The following is a 15730-nucleotide window of genomic DNA, read 5'->3' as shown; positions in this document are numbered from 1 at the left end:
TGGCCCAGCCCGCCAGGGTGCTTACCCTGGCGAGCCACGTGCCAAACGTTGCCGACCCCTGGCTTAGGAGAAGCCACCTGGAGTCAGTGGCACATGGATGTTGAAATTTCAGGAGAGAGCATAAGGCAAGCACCCTTAGTCAGTCACAGGGGAGAAATCTGTTACATGCTTAAGTCCAAAATGGTATTTGGTAGTACACCTCTGACAGCCCTTACAGGTACAGGTGTGACAGCTGGTTTAGAGTGGAATAAAAGGAGTAAAAAGATGCAGAGGGAAGAAAATTTCTCTAATTTTTAATATCAAGTAATAGGTGGCAGATGTGTCTGAAAACAATTAAAAAAAAAAAGCATTTTACGGCCAGCACACTCTCCTTTTTTTTAACCTATTTAATTTGTAACCTAATTTTCAGCTCTCAATATCTGGTCAAATAGTTTGGGGTTCTCTGTTTCTGCCTGTAACAGTCAGGGAGCATCTTTAAGAGCAGGTGCTATGTCTCCAAGCATAATTTAGGGTTTGTCCATTTAAGACCAGGAACACTGGAAATGTCTGCAGGAGGGATTGTTTGGAGTTGTATGGCTGAGGGAGTCAGGTAACCAGCCAAGACTATAAAAGAAAAAGCCTGTGGTTCGCTGGAAAGATGGGGAGTGGAAGAATGGCCTAGGGTTGGACTTGTCACAGCAGAAGGCAAGAGAGCTGGGAAAATAGTCAGAGGCTGGTGGAACAGAGATAGGAAGAGGCCTGTTAGAGATTTAGGAACAGGGCAGAGAAGGAGTCCAGGAAGGGGTATTACCATAAGGAAGTAGCAAGGGCAAAACAGTGTGGATGGCCATTCATATCTGATCATTTTACCCAGTTGGAAGCCAAGGAGGATATCTGCGTCAGCGTTCCTACTCTGGGTTCATCCACTTTCTTCCTTTGGTGGTCCTCTGACTCAGCAGTGTTGGATCCTTGATATGATTTAGCCCTTTGGCTAAGTCATGCAATTCCTCCACCACTTCTGGAGGGGCCAGAACAAGTCTAAAATCATCTTCCGGCCTTCCTCAGAACACACAGTTCTTCCCATGATTGCTTAGGGTCCACCTTCACAGGGCCACACAAGGTCTTCACTCAAGATGGACTGCACTTCCTTTTCTAGACCCCTACTAGGATCAGCAATCCTTTTGCCCTGTTGGTAGAGGGCTGTAGAAGGAGATGGGGGCTTTTCCCCACCTTTGCTGAAATCCCAGTTCGCTAAGTGAAAGTGTTAACTTCCCGCCATGCTATTTTGTCCAGGTTATTTTCTTCTGATTGTACCATCCTCAGGGTCTTTTGATGTCCTGGCCCTAGGCACCTCCTAGGCTTTTTCACAGTTCTGTTCAACCAAGTTTCCTGACTGTCTTATCAAGTTTGTTACCATAGAAAGACCAACTGTAGGTGATACCTCCACTCCCTACCTAGCCCACTGAGCCACAGACTTTTAAAATATGGTCTTGGAAAGTCACATGGAACACCACAAGTCACATGATCATCACCAATCCCCACATAGCACTCCCTCCTCCCCTGTTTAGTTAGTAGTATTGTTTACTAACAGACCTCTTGAGTAGAGGCTGAGAATAGCATCACCACTTTTTTTGTTATTTATGCAAACAATGACCTTTAAATAGATGTACCATACCAGGAGCATCCTGTGTAAGTGAGATATATGGGGGAATAAAACCTATGTCCCTGTGTGTGGGATCAGTCAGGACTACAATTCTATCCCTTTATGATCAGCAGTGAAGGAGGCTTAAGAAATGGGTAAGAAATCACATAAATAAGTTATTTGCAGAGTTTTTTTTTTATTTGCTTCCACAGAGATGCATTGGGAATTTAATTCATCTCAGCCTATCACATGGTAAACTATTTAAACTTTCTTTCACTGATCAGCCCTTAGTCTTGATCTTCTTTTACTCTTTATCATTGAAGACACTGAATTCCCAAACCAACTGGATTTATTGGATTAAAATAATTTTAGTAAAAAAAGCAGTTGGTACATTTTCTCCAATTTTACGTTCACTTTTACTGTTTTGGTCTGATGTATGTAAAATGTCAGAACCAGCAGAATAAAAAGCACAATTCATTTTGGAATATTTTTTCTTTAAGTATTTGTTTTATTATGAGTTTACAAAACAATTTACTTTCATTTTATTTTTCTTTTCAGAGACGTGCTTTCTCCTGAACTGCCAATCCTTACACTTTCGCATATTAAGGTACTGAAATCCGCAAACTTTGCTCTTTAATGGAATTACCAGATCAGATATGTCTACCATTCTAGAAACTGTACTGAGTGGTGAAAATCTATGGGGTGTTTAAAGCAGAAGTCTGGGAGATAGGACTCCTGGGTTCTATTTTTGCAAATTGCTGTGCTACTGACTTGCTAGGTCACCTTACACTAGTCACTTAGGCCTGGTCTACGCTAGAACATTGTCAGCTTACCTATGCCACTCAGATGTGAAAAATCCACACCCCCAGAGCAGCATAGTTCAACTGACCTGACCTTCAGTGCAGACAGTGCTAGCTCAACATAGTTACTGCCTCTCGGGGAGGTGGATTACCTATTGACAGGAGAACCCCTCCTGTCAGCATAGTTAGTGTCTACACTGAAGTGCTATAGTGACGCAGCTGTGCTGCTGTAGCATTTCAAGTGTAGACAAGCTCTTAGGAGTAAAATATGGCCCAGAAACTATGTAAAATGGAGCTATTATTTCAGTATGTATAGCATTTTGAGATCCTTAGATTAAAAGTGACACGTAAAATTTTATAATACTGCCTTTTTCTTAGACAAAATTTCTGTGTATTTCTTCTCTTGTCAGTGTAATGTTAATGGCAATACTATTATTTTTCAATTAAAGTCCTCTTAAAGAAGTTAACGAGCAAAATAACTGGATATTATGAGAAGAAAATAATGGATAAACAAGGCCAGGAACAAATGCAAAGACTCACTAGCCTCTTAAGCTTTAGCTACATTGCATCCTTTAGGGATTCAGCTAAAGTTTCCACAGTGTTTCCTTTAAGAAAGACCGTAGCAAAGAAAGCTGATTCTTGGAGACTCTTAATTTGGGAGTAAGATCAGAAAGTTACTCAGTAACTTTACTGCAGAAGAAAGATATAGCAAGACTAAAAATATGTTAATTCCATTGGTGACTTAGAAGGGGTGGCAAACGCTGTCAACAGCAATGTCTGTTAACTTGAGATTGTACTCATGAGCCAAGTGTATGATGGATTCAGCTTGGTGTCTAGGTGGAATAATCTTGCTTATTTAGTTGTAGTACATTAGAAGTGTTTGTACATTAATGTCTCAGTAACAGTTGTGTACTTTATTTGTGCATACTCATGACTGCACATGCAAGTCAGTTTTGAGTGTGCAAATAAATAGGTGTTTAGTCACTTGTACATGCAGATAACAAGTCTGCACATGCAGTAGCAGTAAAAACATTTGCAAATTAGGCAAAAAGAGTTTTAGTTTCTTGGGTGTCTCAGGCTTTGAAAATCAGACTGTTTAAAATATTCCTTTTGACTGTCATAGTTTGACTACAGGAAAATGGAAAAATAGTTGTGCTAGAAAAAGTGTCATGATTTCAGTAGTCAGGATCATATTTATGATAATACCTTTTTCCCCTAGCAACCAAACAAGAAATCTGGTTCCATGTCTACAGTTCAGAACAGACCACACTCTGGCAGTAAGGGAAAGAGAACAACTTCAAGGTACATTAATTGTACACTGCATTTATTTAAAATTTATACTCTGGTAATGAAACGAGAATAGTTTTAGTTGATTTTTTTTATATTGATACACATTTATACAAATATACTTTGTGTCTGAAATGTCTTACAGTTTACTTAATCTTATTTCTGCTCTATGCTCGCCTACATAAAGCAGCTGGAAATCTTTAATGAGTAGCCATGGTTAACACTACAGCAATGAAACTGTGGCTTATCACAAATTTAAAACAAAGGACTTGTCAAGGCTGTGATTTAAACTTCGTCTCAATGAAAGAGGAATAAGCAGATCTCTACCTATTGGTCCTGGTTTGGAAAGCATTCTACTAGAGGCACCTGGAATGAATGCGCTTGAGCACAGCAGTTCAGAGTCATTGCAGCTGAAAAAGGGGAAGAGTAAGGCCCATAGGTCCCAAAGGCATCTATCTACATATTTTAGTGTGCCCATTACAGTGGTATCTGAGCTCAAGATTCACCAAGATGACAGACAACAGGCAAAGATAGGGGCAAAATTTGTAGGGTACTTTAATATTGTGAGAAGTTTTGATTGATGGGGGTAGGGAGAAAATTAATCTACTAGCCCTAATCTCTTTATAAAGTGCTTTTGATATGGTATAAAACTTAGAAAGGGAGTGTAGTAGGGTTCACTAAGGGCTAGCAGGCCTAGGGGTCAGGCCCATGGCTCAACAGTCTGAGTCTTGGGATGGCCTTGCCAAGCAATATGAAGGCCTAGTGGTCGAGTTACAGTTCTCCCATCCCCTGGTGCTCCCTGGGTTCCCCTGGTCAGGTGGAGGGGGAAGGGTTGGGGACCCCAGGCCCTACCACTCCACAAGGTCCCAGCCCAAGTAATGAGGAGAGTCTCAGTTCCCTCTGGTTGGTACAAAAAACTAACCTCCTCAGGGCTACATCTTTTTCCTCCTGTTCTCGCTTCAGTTTGTAGCATGGTCATGGTGCTTTGCTTCCCTCTCAGCAGAGGATTGCTCTCACAGTCTCAATAGTTCAAATAGTCTGTGGGGTGTTCCCAGCTCATTTTCCAGTGTTCACTTGCTCCTCCTTGTCAGGGAGAAGTGGGGAAGAGGCAAGAAAAAGGGAGTCAAGCCCTTCGCTGCTCAGTTGGGTCTTACCCAGAGTCCAGATTCTTCCCCTGTAGATGGATCTCTCTGTCCCAGAAGCTACAGCCTGGCTACTTGCCTGCAGCCAGTCTCTCCTTCACTTTTCCCCTCCTTCCCTATCCGTCTCCTTTTAAGCAGGCCATCCATTTGGAGCATGCTCTGAAACTGCTGAAGGGCGGGGCCTTCTTATCCCAGTACTGCTTCTTTAGTCTTAGTGAGGGGTCTGTAAACCCCATCAGAGGGAGACAGTTGACATTTCAAGTAGCAGGAGAGGGACAAATAGCATTTTTGATAGAATGGAGGTGGGAGCAGAGTAAGGGGAATATCTCAGTAATCAAGGGATGAGATGGTAAATTTTAGCATATGTATAACAGAGAGAGGGGTGGGCTTCAGTAGAATTAGATGAAACAGCAAGAGTCACTGGCTGTGAGGGGGAAAGAGTAAGGAGTCAAAGATGACACCAAGGTTGTGCACTTGAGATGGAGGATAGCAGAATTGTCAGGAATAGGAGAGCAGAGAGGGATTAATAAAAGAGATTAGCAGCTCAGTCTTGGGGGGTGAGTGAATTTGATATAGTAGATGTGAAATAGGACAGGAAGCTGAAATCAGGACAAGCAAAATGGATTTGGAAATCTGAATTTAGAACAGATGAAGGTCACCAAAGAAGAAATAGTGAATGAGTATGACAGAATTCTGAAGGATGCCATTGCCAACTGATAGTGAGAGGGGAGTACATGGAGTGGCCATAGGAGATACCAGAGAAGAGGTCAGAAAGGTTGGAGGGGAAGCAGAAGAAGACAGAGTTGCAGAAGCCAAGAGAGGGGAGAATGATCAACAGTGTCTATGGGAGAAGACCAATGTAGATAGATTATCTTAATCAAAAGGAACACTTATGTTGTAATTTTAAATATCTTAATAAAGACTTCCCTTTCCAGGCTAAATAATCATTGCTATTGCAGCCTCCTGTCACTAAGAAGATGAGTTTCTCTGCACACAATATGGCTATCACACAGAATTTGAATCAAAGGGTTTTATTTCTTCCTTCTACAGCAGGGGTGGGCAAACAACGGCCCAGGGGCCGCATCCGGCCCTCCAGACGTTTTAATCTGGCCCTCGAGCTCCCGCTGGAGAGCGGGATCTGGGGCTTGCCCTGCTCTGGCACTCCAGCCGGGGAGTGGGGTCGGGGGCTTGCCCCGCTCTGCAACGCTCCCAGAAGCAGTGGCATGTCTCCCCTCTGACTCCTATGCGTTGGGGCAGCCAAGGGGCTCCGCATGCTGCCCCCGCAGCTCCCATTGGCCAGGAACCACAGCCAATGAGAGCTGCAGGGGCGGCGCCTGCGGACAAGGCAGCGCTCAGAGCTGCATGGCCGTGCCTTTGCGTAGGAGCTGTAGTGGGGACATGCTGCTGCTTCTGGGAGCTGCTTGAGGTAAGCGCCGCCCGGAGCCTGCACCCCTGACCCCAACTCCCTGCCCCAGCCCTGATTCCCCCCTCCCGCCCTCCAAACCCTTTGGTCCCAGCCCGGAGCACCCTCCTACACCCCCAACCCCTCATCCCCAGCCCACCCCAGAGCCTGCATCCCAACACCCAATTTCGTGAGCATTTATGGCCCATCATACAATTTCCATACCCAGATGTGGCCCTCGGGCCAAAAAGTTTGCCCATCCCTGTTCTACAGTGACTTGGGCGTGAAGGCCAGTAGATGATACTTGTTGCTACCAGTTTGAACCTAATTTGAACGTAGGAAAGATTTTTTGGTAAACGGAACAAACTTGGCATTATATCTTTTTTACTAATGTAAAAGATGAAGGTAATAGCAGACTGCACATAGCTAAATGGTTTTGTACAATTATAAATGACTGCCATTTAAGTATTTTTGTAGCTTATTTGGAATATCATAACTTCAGTCTAGAAATTTCTTATTATGGAATTTTAGTGCAAAACTAAGAAGCATTGATATAAAAGCTGCTGATGATGTTGCCGTCCTGGAGGACTTCACAGATTTTTCTCTTGCAAAGACAATTAGCAAAATTGAAGGAAAACTGGAGGAAGGAGACTTGCTTGAAAGTCTAGATGATGATATTATTCCAAGTGTAGGAAATGAAATTGGAACAGGTAGGTTCCTATAGCTATGCATTTTCTTATCCTTGGTTCCTTACTGTTAGGATCTTCTGAAAAACCCTATATTTTATCATTTCTGTATAGATTATAGGAGAAAGTTCTATAACTCTTAAATTATGTTCAGATTACTGCTCTGGGGAGTGAATGAGGGGAACAAGATGGGACTTTTTTCTGTGTGGATTCCCAGGACATACAAATCAACATGGAAAGAATGGGTTGGTGTCCCCACTCCACTGGAAACCTAGCTTACCTTTGTTCTTTAGCAGTGCATCAGCCTCTTCTGGAAGGAGGTCATGTGAGTTACTTGGGACAAAATTGTGACTTTAGATCAGTGCATAACTTTTTTTAACTTCATTGGGAGTTGCAAATATGTATCCGAGGACAGGATTTGGTTTTAAGGCTGTATTTCCATAAGATAAAAATCCTTTCACAGCCTTTGTCTTTAGGGCTAAATCCTTTCAGCAGATCCATGCTGTGGATCTTGGGTAAGTAGCTTATGAAGTAATGTTTTAGCTACAATGCTTCAATGACGAACCTTTGGATCTTTCTCACTCCAAATGGTGTTTTTACACTTGGCGTAGAAATAACTAGAATGTGAGAAGGGATCGTAGCATTTTGTCAGTGAAGCTAAAGGCATGATGCACACTTGCCTTTTTGGCTGTGGTATGACAAGCTGGTAGAGTTATGAACAGGGCCGGCTCTACTGTTTTTGCCGCCCCAAGCAGCGCGCCGAATTGCCGCCTCAGATGGCGGGGGCAGTCCGTGTGCTGTTAGGGCGGCGGCGGCAATTCGGCGGCAGCTTCTGTCTTCAGCTGGAAGACAGAAGCTGCTGCCGAATTGCCGCTGAACATAGAATGGCAGTTGAACATAGAAGCTGCCACCAAATTGCCGCCGCCGCGGAAACGCACGTGCCATCCTAACGGCACATGGACTGCCCCCGCTGTCCACAGCGGCAATTCGGCGCGCTGCTTGGGGTGGCAAAAACACACAGACTGCCGCCCCTTGCAGATTGCCGCCCCAAGCACCTGCTTGGAATGTTGGTGCCTGGAGCCGGCCCTGGTTATGAAATGGTTTATGTGGTGTCTGTGACAGGGTGCACTCACCTCTCATGGGCACCTCCTGTCAGCGGTGTGTGATCCTGCACTTTTTCCTGGTGCCTCCTCTAAGTTGTTGACCTTTGCAGGCACATCTTTGGAGGGCTGACCCACTGGCTAAGTCACACACAGTCTGAAATGGACTAATCCCTTCCGGGGTGACAAAGGTCCAACAAGGACTATCAGTGTGCCCTTTTTGGTGTCTCTGAGCAGTTCTCAGCCCCTTCTGGGCTAGCTTTAAGCCTGTCTCTGCCCTGTTCTGGAGCACTACCCCCAGGGCTTTCTCCCTGGAGACTCTGTGTCCTCAACAGTTGTCTAGTGTCCCAGCTCTCCAGCCAGGTCACTCCTTAACTTCAGTCCCCTTCTGGGGGTGGGTGGTAACAAAGAGTTCACCAGACAATGTGTCTGCCCTTATCAGGGTCTTCAGCCCTGTCCCTGAACCCTTTAAATTCCAGCCTTTTGCTTGGGCTGTAAACGAAACTTGTCCCCTTCTTGAGGATTTGGCCACTTCACTAGTGGCCGGTGGGGGAACCCGGGCTTGTTTACTGTTCTGGGTCCCAATCCAGGGAGCTTATAAACAGTAGCCACATACCACTGCCTCTTGTTCACCGCTGCTATTCCCTGAGCCTCTTCCCACATAGCCCCTTTCTCTTCACCCTTACCTTGGGGCTGAAGTTCTCAACTCCTCTTCTTTCACATTAAATACCAGTGCCACCAGAACCCATTTTCTGGTTCTCCCGTGAGCTCCAGAAAAGAGCATCCTTCCTTGCTCCTCTGGTCGCAGTAAGGCACTGACGTGCTTAGGCCCTACAGCTACTTTTAACTGAGCCTGCTGCACTCTGATTGGCTACTTCTCTGCAATTATTCTAGGCAGGCCTAAGGGATCCATCTTTGCTGTTCCTTTCCTGGCAGGGCCGGCTCCAGGGTTTTGGCCGCCCCAAGCAGCCAAAAAAAAAAAAAAAAAAGCCGCGATCGCGATCTGCGGCGGCAATTCGGCGGGAGATCCTTCGCTCCGAGCCGGAGTGAGGGACCGTCCGCCGAATTGCCGCCGAGTAGCTGGACATGCCGCCCCTCTCCGGAGTGGCTGCCCCAAGCACCTGCTTGACAAGCTGGTGCCTGGAGCCAGCCCTGTTTCCTGGGGTGGGGTGTGGTAGAACCAGGAGGCTTCAGCCGGAGGCCTCAAAGGGCCCAATACACCCCGTCACATAGACCCATAGTGTGAAAGGAAGCGTGAAGTTAGAGGTTTATTACATTGTCAAAATGCTATGATGTTGGTGTCTAACTGCATGGTGATAACAATCAGTACTTGACAGAGGATTCAAGGTAGGAGTTGCTTGATCTTCGGCCTTCTGTGATTTGTATGAGACACTTTGGGAATACCTATCAAGGAGAATCTATGTGAATCTCTCATATTATTTATTTTGTGACCCTGAGTTCTCAACTAAAATATAAGTGTGCTATGGAGAATATTAGAACCATCTGCTATATAAATTCAGGATGGAGAAAGGGATTAATTTAGTGTCTGGCAATGGGAACAAGGCATCTTGAACTAACACCACATGGTTATCTAGCCTGAGAGAGTTACTGATTGAACTCTATGTTTGAGCATTGGAGACTGTTTCCATAACCAGATCTGGAAGCTGAAAAAGACCTTGGACTGATTTCCGCTTCTCAGATCATCCACAGACAGTTGGAATACATGCCTGAATGTCTCCTGGACACCAGAATTTAGCAGTTAATGTTCTAAATAGGCCAGTACAAATGGAATCATTGGTGACAGACAAAGAGAGGTTACTGGGTTCACAATAAATGGATTATCCACTGGCCCAAAAATCTCATGTAAATAACCTAGAGAGGTAATGGTCTGTTCCATTCTGCTAGAATAGTGGCTTGCCTGTGGTTTGAGGTGTCAGTTCCATCCACCGAGCCCCCACAAAGTTACCTCCACAAAAGCCGGTTACTCAAGCTTTAAGCAGGGATGGGTGAATTTCACTGTAACTGAACAAAAACCCTCAGCACTTACTGCTTGAAAGCTAGATGGCTCAAGAGTAATGTAACATAGAGCCATTTGCGTATTTAAAATCCAGCCAAAATTGATAGTAGTAACTATCCGACAGCTATTGCACTGACCTATGTGAAATGATTTGGTGATCCCAGTTCAGTTCCCTGTCACAGATACCACCCTCATAGTAGACATTCTTAATGGCAGTCAGTCACAGCAGAGGGGCTTTGGGCTGAATCTGCATGAAGACTGCACTACCTTCTCACTTTTAGGTGTGGTTCCTTGAGGCACATTGTCATGACAGTTTTGGGGAAGCTTGCACTTCCAATCCAATCTCTACCTGTGCTGTGGATCAGCATAGAGATGCCATTTCCACAATTATCATTTTTTTACGTTTTAAGAGTGCTGAATTTAGTAAGTCTTTAAAAAAAAAAAATGCTATCCACAACTTGGTCTAAGAACAAGCAAATTACATGAAAAATTTATTTGGAAATCAGTTTTTTGCATAATTGCATTAAACAGTATGTATGGTGTATTTTGTAAACAAGTCTGCAGTTGACAACAATTTGTTCCTAACGTGATCCAGTTTGAATCAAAGCAAATAAAAATCAGTCATATTTCATAGAAGTATTTATAAGTTAAGGGTATTAAATGTGACTATTTAAATTCACAGAAGCCCAGATCAGATTTCTTAAGGCAAAGCTGCGTGTTATGCAGGAGGAGCTGGATAGTATAGTACGTGAATGTAGTAAAAAGGTAAGAATTGAGTGTTCTTATTCAGTAGAGACTGAATATGTTCCCCTTCCATTTAACGCTGTTGTTAATTCGGCTATATTAGGATACATAGTGGGATGCTATAGCTTCAGTTATTAGACAGTGAGGGTTCTACATTACTATTTTTCCTCTTTATGAATCCAGAGCCTAGAATATTGTTTTCTGTGTTTCATACATATTTAATCTTTAGTCTAAAGATTTAAAAGTATAATTTAAAAAAATTCATAGGATGTTTTAAACCATCATATTCTGTGTGATCCAATTTATAGGCAAGGAGCAGTTTTCAAAACAGAGTATATTACACTTGTACTGCGTGATCTATATTGACTGACTGCCTATTTCTGGTGCTATTTAAGGTGTTAGAAGGTGCAAAACCCTAAATGGTTTGGGGCTAGTTTACCTTAGAGATCACCTCTCTCCCAGTGCAATTCTGTGATAGCTGTGATAACTAAATTTCTTCTTCAATTGGTTGTAGACAAATATTGCACTCAGATGCATGCATGCCAAGTGTACTGAAGCGGAGAACTTTGCTTAGCAGTACCTGCCAGGGCGGTGGTTGCATTATCTGGCCCTCATAGCAGCCCCTCCTATGGCTATATAAGGTCAGTGGCACTCCGACCCCCCTCGGTTCCTTCTCACCGCCCACAGCTTGTGTTGGAGCTTCCCGTGCAGATTTTACATCACACTTTCTAATGACAACAGTGAGATTATCTGTAAATAGTTAATTAGTAGTATCCTTGTAGCTATTAGTGTAGGAATTACTTCCATTTATAATGTTACATGATGCTGTGCCCTCACCAGGATTTAAGCACTGTCTTTTGTATGGGGTGGCTATCCCCCAAAGTGATCCTCCACATGTAATGTTTACTCTGTCTAGGAGAGGGGCATGTTAAGGAAAAGTTCTCCATTTGTTGCTTCTTTAAGGAAAGAATTCAGGTTGCTCAGGACTTACGTTTAAAATAGCACCGCATGGAACATGCCAGGAAGTCAGTTTTGGCCCTGGGGCCCTTTGCAGATCATCAGGGCTGTCAGTCTTTTGAGCTGGTGCGGACCCCTGATAGGCTGCCAGATCCAGATTCTTCTCCTTGGAGAAGACGACACTGGTCCCCTTCCCCTGGTGCCCTGAGGAGTAGAACTCATAAAAACTAATCAGAATCATTCCAATGCTCAGAGAGACTCTTTCTTCTCTTCTTGGAGGAGTGCTATTCTGGCCATCCTCATTGGTCCTTTTTGAGCCATTAGCAACTTGATCCATTGTCTCTCCTTTCCTAAAAGACAGTCGTTCTTGTTGCTATAACTTCCACAAGAAGAGTCAGTGAAATGCAGGGCCTTATGGCAAAGCCTCCCATACACAGTCTTCTAAGACAAAGTTTTCTTGAGGCTACATCCAAAGTTTTGGCCAGAGTAGTTTCACCTTAACCAGGTTATTTATTTACCTGTATTTCCTAAGCCGCACTCAAATGCAGATGAACAACGGCTTCATAAGTTAGATGTGAGGTGGTGCCTGGTGTTCTATCAGGAAAAGACCAAATCATTTATTCATCAAGTTGACTTTTTGTCTCTTATGTGGATGGGATGGAAGGGCAGGTGGTCTCTGTGCAGACAGTTGCCAGGTGGATAACTTCCTGTATTACTACAGCTTATGAAGTAGCTCAGACCATGCCCCCACAGATGTTATAGGGTCATTTGACAAGGCCTCAGGCCAAATTGATAGCATTTGTCAGCAATGTTTCAATATTGGATGTTTGTAGGGCTGCACCATGGTCTTCTGTACGTACTTTTGAGAAACATTATGCAATTACTATGGCATCAAGTCAGATACAAACTTTGGGAAGGCAGTTCTGCAATCGCTATTTCAGTAGACTCTGAGCCCCACTTCGTACTAGTGAAATACATGTCTGCAACCACTAAAAGGAAAAAAATACACTGTTACTGTTCTTCAAGATGTGGGTGAAGACTGTATTCCATGAACCACCCTCTGTCCCCTCTGCATCAGTTTCCCATCTTAGGGTATGTCTACACTACCGCGGTAGTTCGACGGCTGGCAATCGAACTTCCGGGTTCGATTTATCGCGTCTGGTCTGGACGCGATAATTCGAACCAGGAAGTGCTCGCCGTCGACTGCGGTACTCCACCTCAGCGAGAGGAGTACCGCGGAGTCGACGGGGGAGCCTGCCTGCCGCGTGTGGACCGCGGTAAATTCGAACTAAGGTATGTCGACTTCAGCTACGTTATTCACGTAGCTGAAGTTGCGTACCTTAGATCGAATTGGGGTGTTAGTGTAGACCAGGCCTTAGAGTCCAGTGTGAAGGAATTGATGGGGGTTGGGGCGGTACCACCCTTATATTGCTCTGGGTGGGGCTATAAGGGCCAGAGAATCACACCAACACTAGGAAGAGATAGGTCTATTTGACTGGGGACTCCTTACTAAGAAAAACAGGTGGGCTTTTCACCAGAGCTGATCCAGAAAATACAAGGGTGTGCTATCTGCCGGGAGCTAAGACATGGGCTGTGGACCCAAAGCTGAAGAGAAGCCTAATGGGAGCAGGAAAGAATCCACTGATCCTCCTTCTGAAGAACAAATGATACTGCTAGATTCTCTCTGAGACACATCAAGGAAGACTATGCCAGGCTGGGGAAGATGCTTAAAGAAATGGAGGCTCGGGTGACCTTCATCATGATTCTACCCCTCCTTAGAGGAGGAGAATGAAGGAGAGACAATATGACGATCAACAGATGGTTCAGGCAATGGTTCTATAAGGGAGGGCTCTGGGATGTTTGACCACTGGGAGGCATTTGTGGACTGAGGATTGTTCTCATGGAATGGTCTCCACCTGAGCAGAGAGAGAAATAGGCTCCTGCTCCTAGCCTCAGCTCCTAGCTGAGTCTCCTGCTCCCGGCCCCAGCCTCAGCCGCGGGCTCCGGAAGGGAATTTGGGTGCGGTAGGGGGCTCGGGGCTGGGGTATGGGCTCTGGGAGGGAGTTAGAGTGCGCGAGGGGGTTCCGACCTGGGGCAGGGGGTTGGGGTGGGGGTGCAGGGTCTGGGAGCAAGTTAGGGTGTGGGAGGGGGTTCCAACCTGGGGCAGAGAGTTCAGGGTGTGGGCTCTGGCCAGGCGGGTTCCGATCGGCAGTGCAGCGGGACTGAGGCAGACTCCCTGCCTGCCCTGGCTCCGTGCTGCTCCCAGAAATAGCTGGCATGTCCAGCCCCTAGGTGGAGGCACGGCCAGGCGGTTCTGAATAGTGCATGCTGCCCGTGCCCGCAGGCGCTGTCCCTGCAGCTCCCATTGGCTGTGGTTCGGCAGGGACATGCCATACGCTTCCATGAGCTGCGCGGAGCTAGGGCAGGCAGGGAGCCTGCCTTAGTCCCGCTGCGCCGCCGACCAGACTTTTAACGGCCCAGTCAGCAGTGTTGACCGGAGTCTCTACGGTCCCTTTTACACTGGGCGTTCTGGTCGTAAATCGGACGCGTGGCAACCCTATGTATAAGTAGCATACAGGATATCATAACATGTATAATTTTTACTGTTTGTTGAAGTTTGGGATATAGCAGAAGGCCTATTTCCTCTCAAGGAGGTTCATGTTAGTATGTTTGTTTGTTTTTTTCAGGGGTATGGGGCAAGTTTGTTCTCTTAAAAGTTGAAGAAACTTTCTCCTCAAACACTTTTGGATGTGGCTTGATTTTTTTCCCCAAGTCTTTTGACTTGTCTGTATTACAACTGATTTATAAGACAATATTCAAGATATTTCATACTCTAAGGGAAAAAATGATTTCTAAGTCATAACATTATTTAAAATAGGGATGTAATTTGGTAAATAGGACATGAAAATTCAGCTGTTGCTGTATACCACTTGATTTTAAAATAAACATGAATTTGGGTACTTGAGGTATCCAAGAATATGAGCTGTGATTGTAACTCAAAAATCAATGATCTCACTAAAAGTTGGGAACTGATTACTTTTTTGTAATTGTGATGAAAATTCAGAGTATCAACCCTTTAATTCTCTTAGTGAGATTTTTTTTTAAACATTTGTTTATATACATTCTCACAAATATGTTACTATTCTCAATTTACTTTGTAGAACATCTACATGGCTTTACTATACACGTTATTCTATAACTAATGATGGCTATCACAGTATTGTGCTGTGATCTTCCATGCCTTGAACCTTAAATTACTGAAGTTTTATTTAAAGCATATATCTAATTTGGCATATTGTTCAAATAAGACTAGACAAAATTTGGTAGAAAATTAAAATTTACTGAAGTATTGACTCAGAGCAAAATTTAAGATTATTATTATTTTTTTGTTTTGTTAACCAAACTTGATTGTGAACTCCACTGTGAATTATCAGGTATTGCTTATGAGAGAAATAATTTTTAAAAAGTTTTTAAAACAACAAGACACCAGTGATCACAACAATATCTGCAAAAAACATGTACTAATGACTCCATATTAAGTTGTAGAAAAATGCTTTCTCATCCTAACACGTTCTTAAAACATTCATTGATTTCTAAATTTACGAATTATTGACTGACAGGATGATGAGAATCGGAATTTAAACTCTCGGGTTAAAGAAACTGAGGAAGAACATGCTAGACTCCAGCGAACAGTCAGTACTCAACAGTTTCAAATTGAAAAGTACAAAATGCTGTCAGAGGAAGCTAACAGGAAAAATGAAGGATTACAGCAACAGCTCACTGCAGTAGAAAAGGTAATGCAGCCATTCATTTCATTTCCTTAGCCTTAGTTGAAGGAAAAAATATATAATTGCCACAAGTACATCCTTTACCTGAATTGCTTTACAGCAGGGCCAGCCTTAGGGAAAATGGCACCCTCGGCAACCTTGTATTTTGCCCCCCCCATCACTCCTGGCCCCCATGGGCTCCCCCTC

At 44.2% G+C, this 15730-nt stretch overlaps 1 protein-coding gene across 1 annotated transcript in view; it reads left to right on the top strand.

The window, feature by feature from the left end:
• TEX9 (testis expressed 9) overlaps positions 1-15730 on the top strand; it is a 43173-nt gene that overhangs the window by 12974 nt on the left and 14469 nt on the right. The window contains 5 exon segments of the mRNA XM_024204947.2: positions 2180-2228; positions 3641-3723; positions 6784-6962; positions 10738-10820; positions 15377-15550. Of these exon segments, the coding sequence (XP_024060715.2) occupies positions 2180-2228; positions 3641-3723; positions 6784-6962; positions 10738-10820; positions 15377-15550 (568 nt within the window).

The sequence above is a fragment of the Terrapene carolina genome, unplaced genomic scaffold (assembly GCF_002925995.2).
Source record: "Terrapene carolina triunguis isolate 2854851 unplaced genomic scaffold, T_m_triunguis-2.0 Scaffold67, whole genome shotgun sequence".
Classification (NCBI taxonomy): Eukaryota; Metazoa; Chordata; order Testudines; family Emydidae; genus Terrapene; species Terrapene triunguis.
This window is presented reverse-complemented; position numbering and strand designations above follow the sequence as displayed.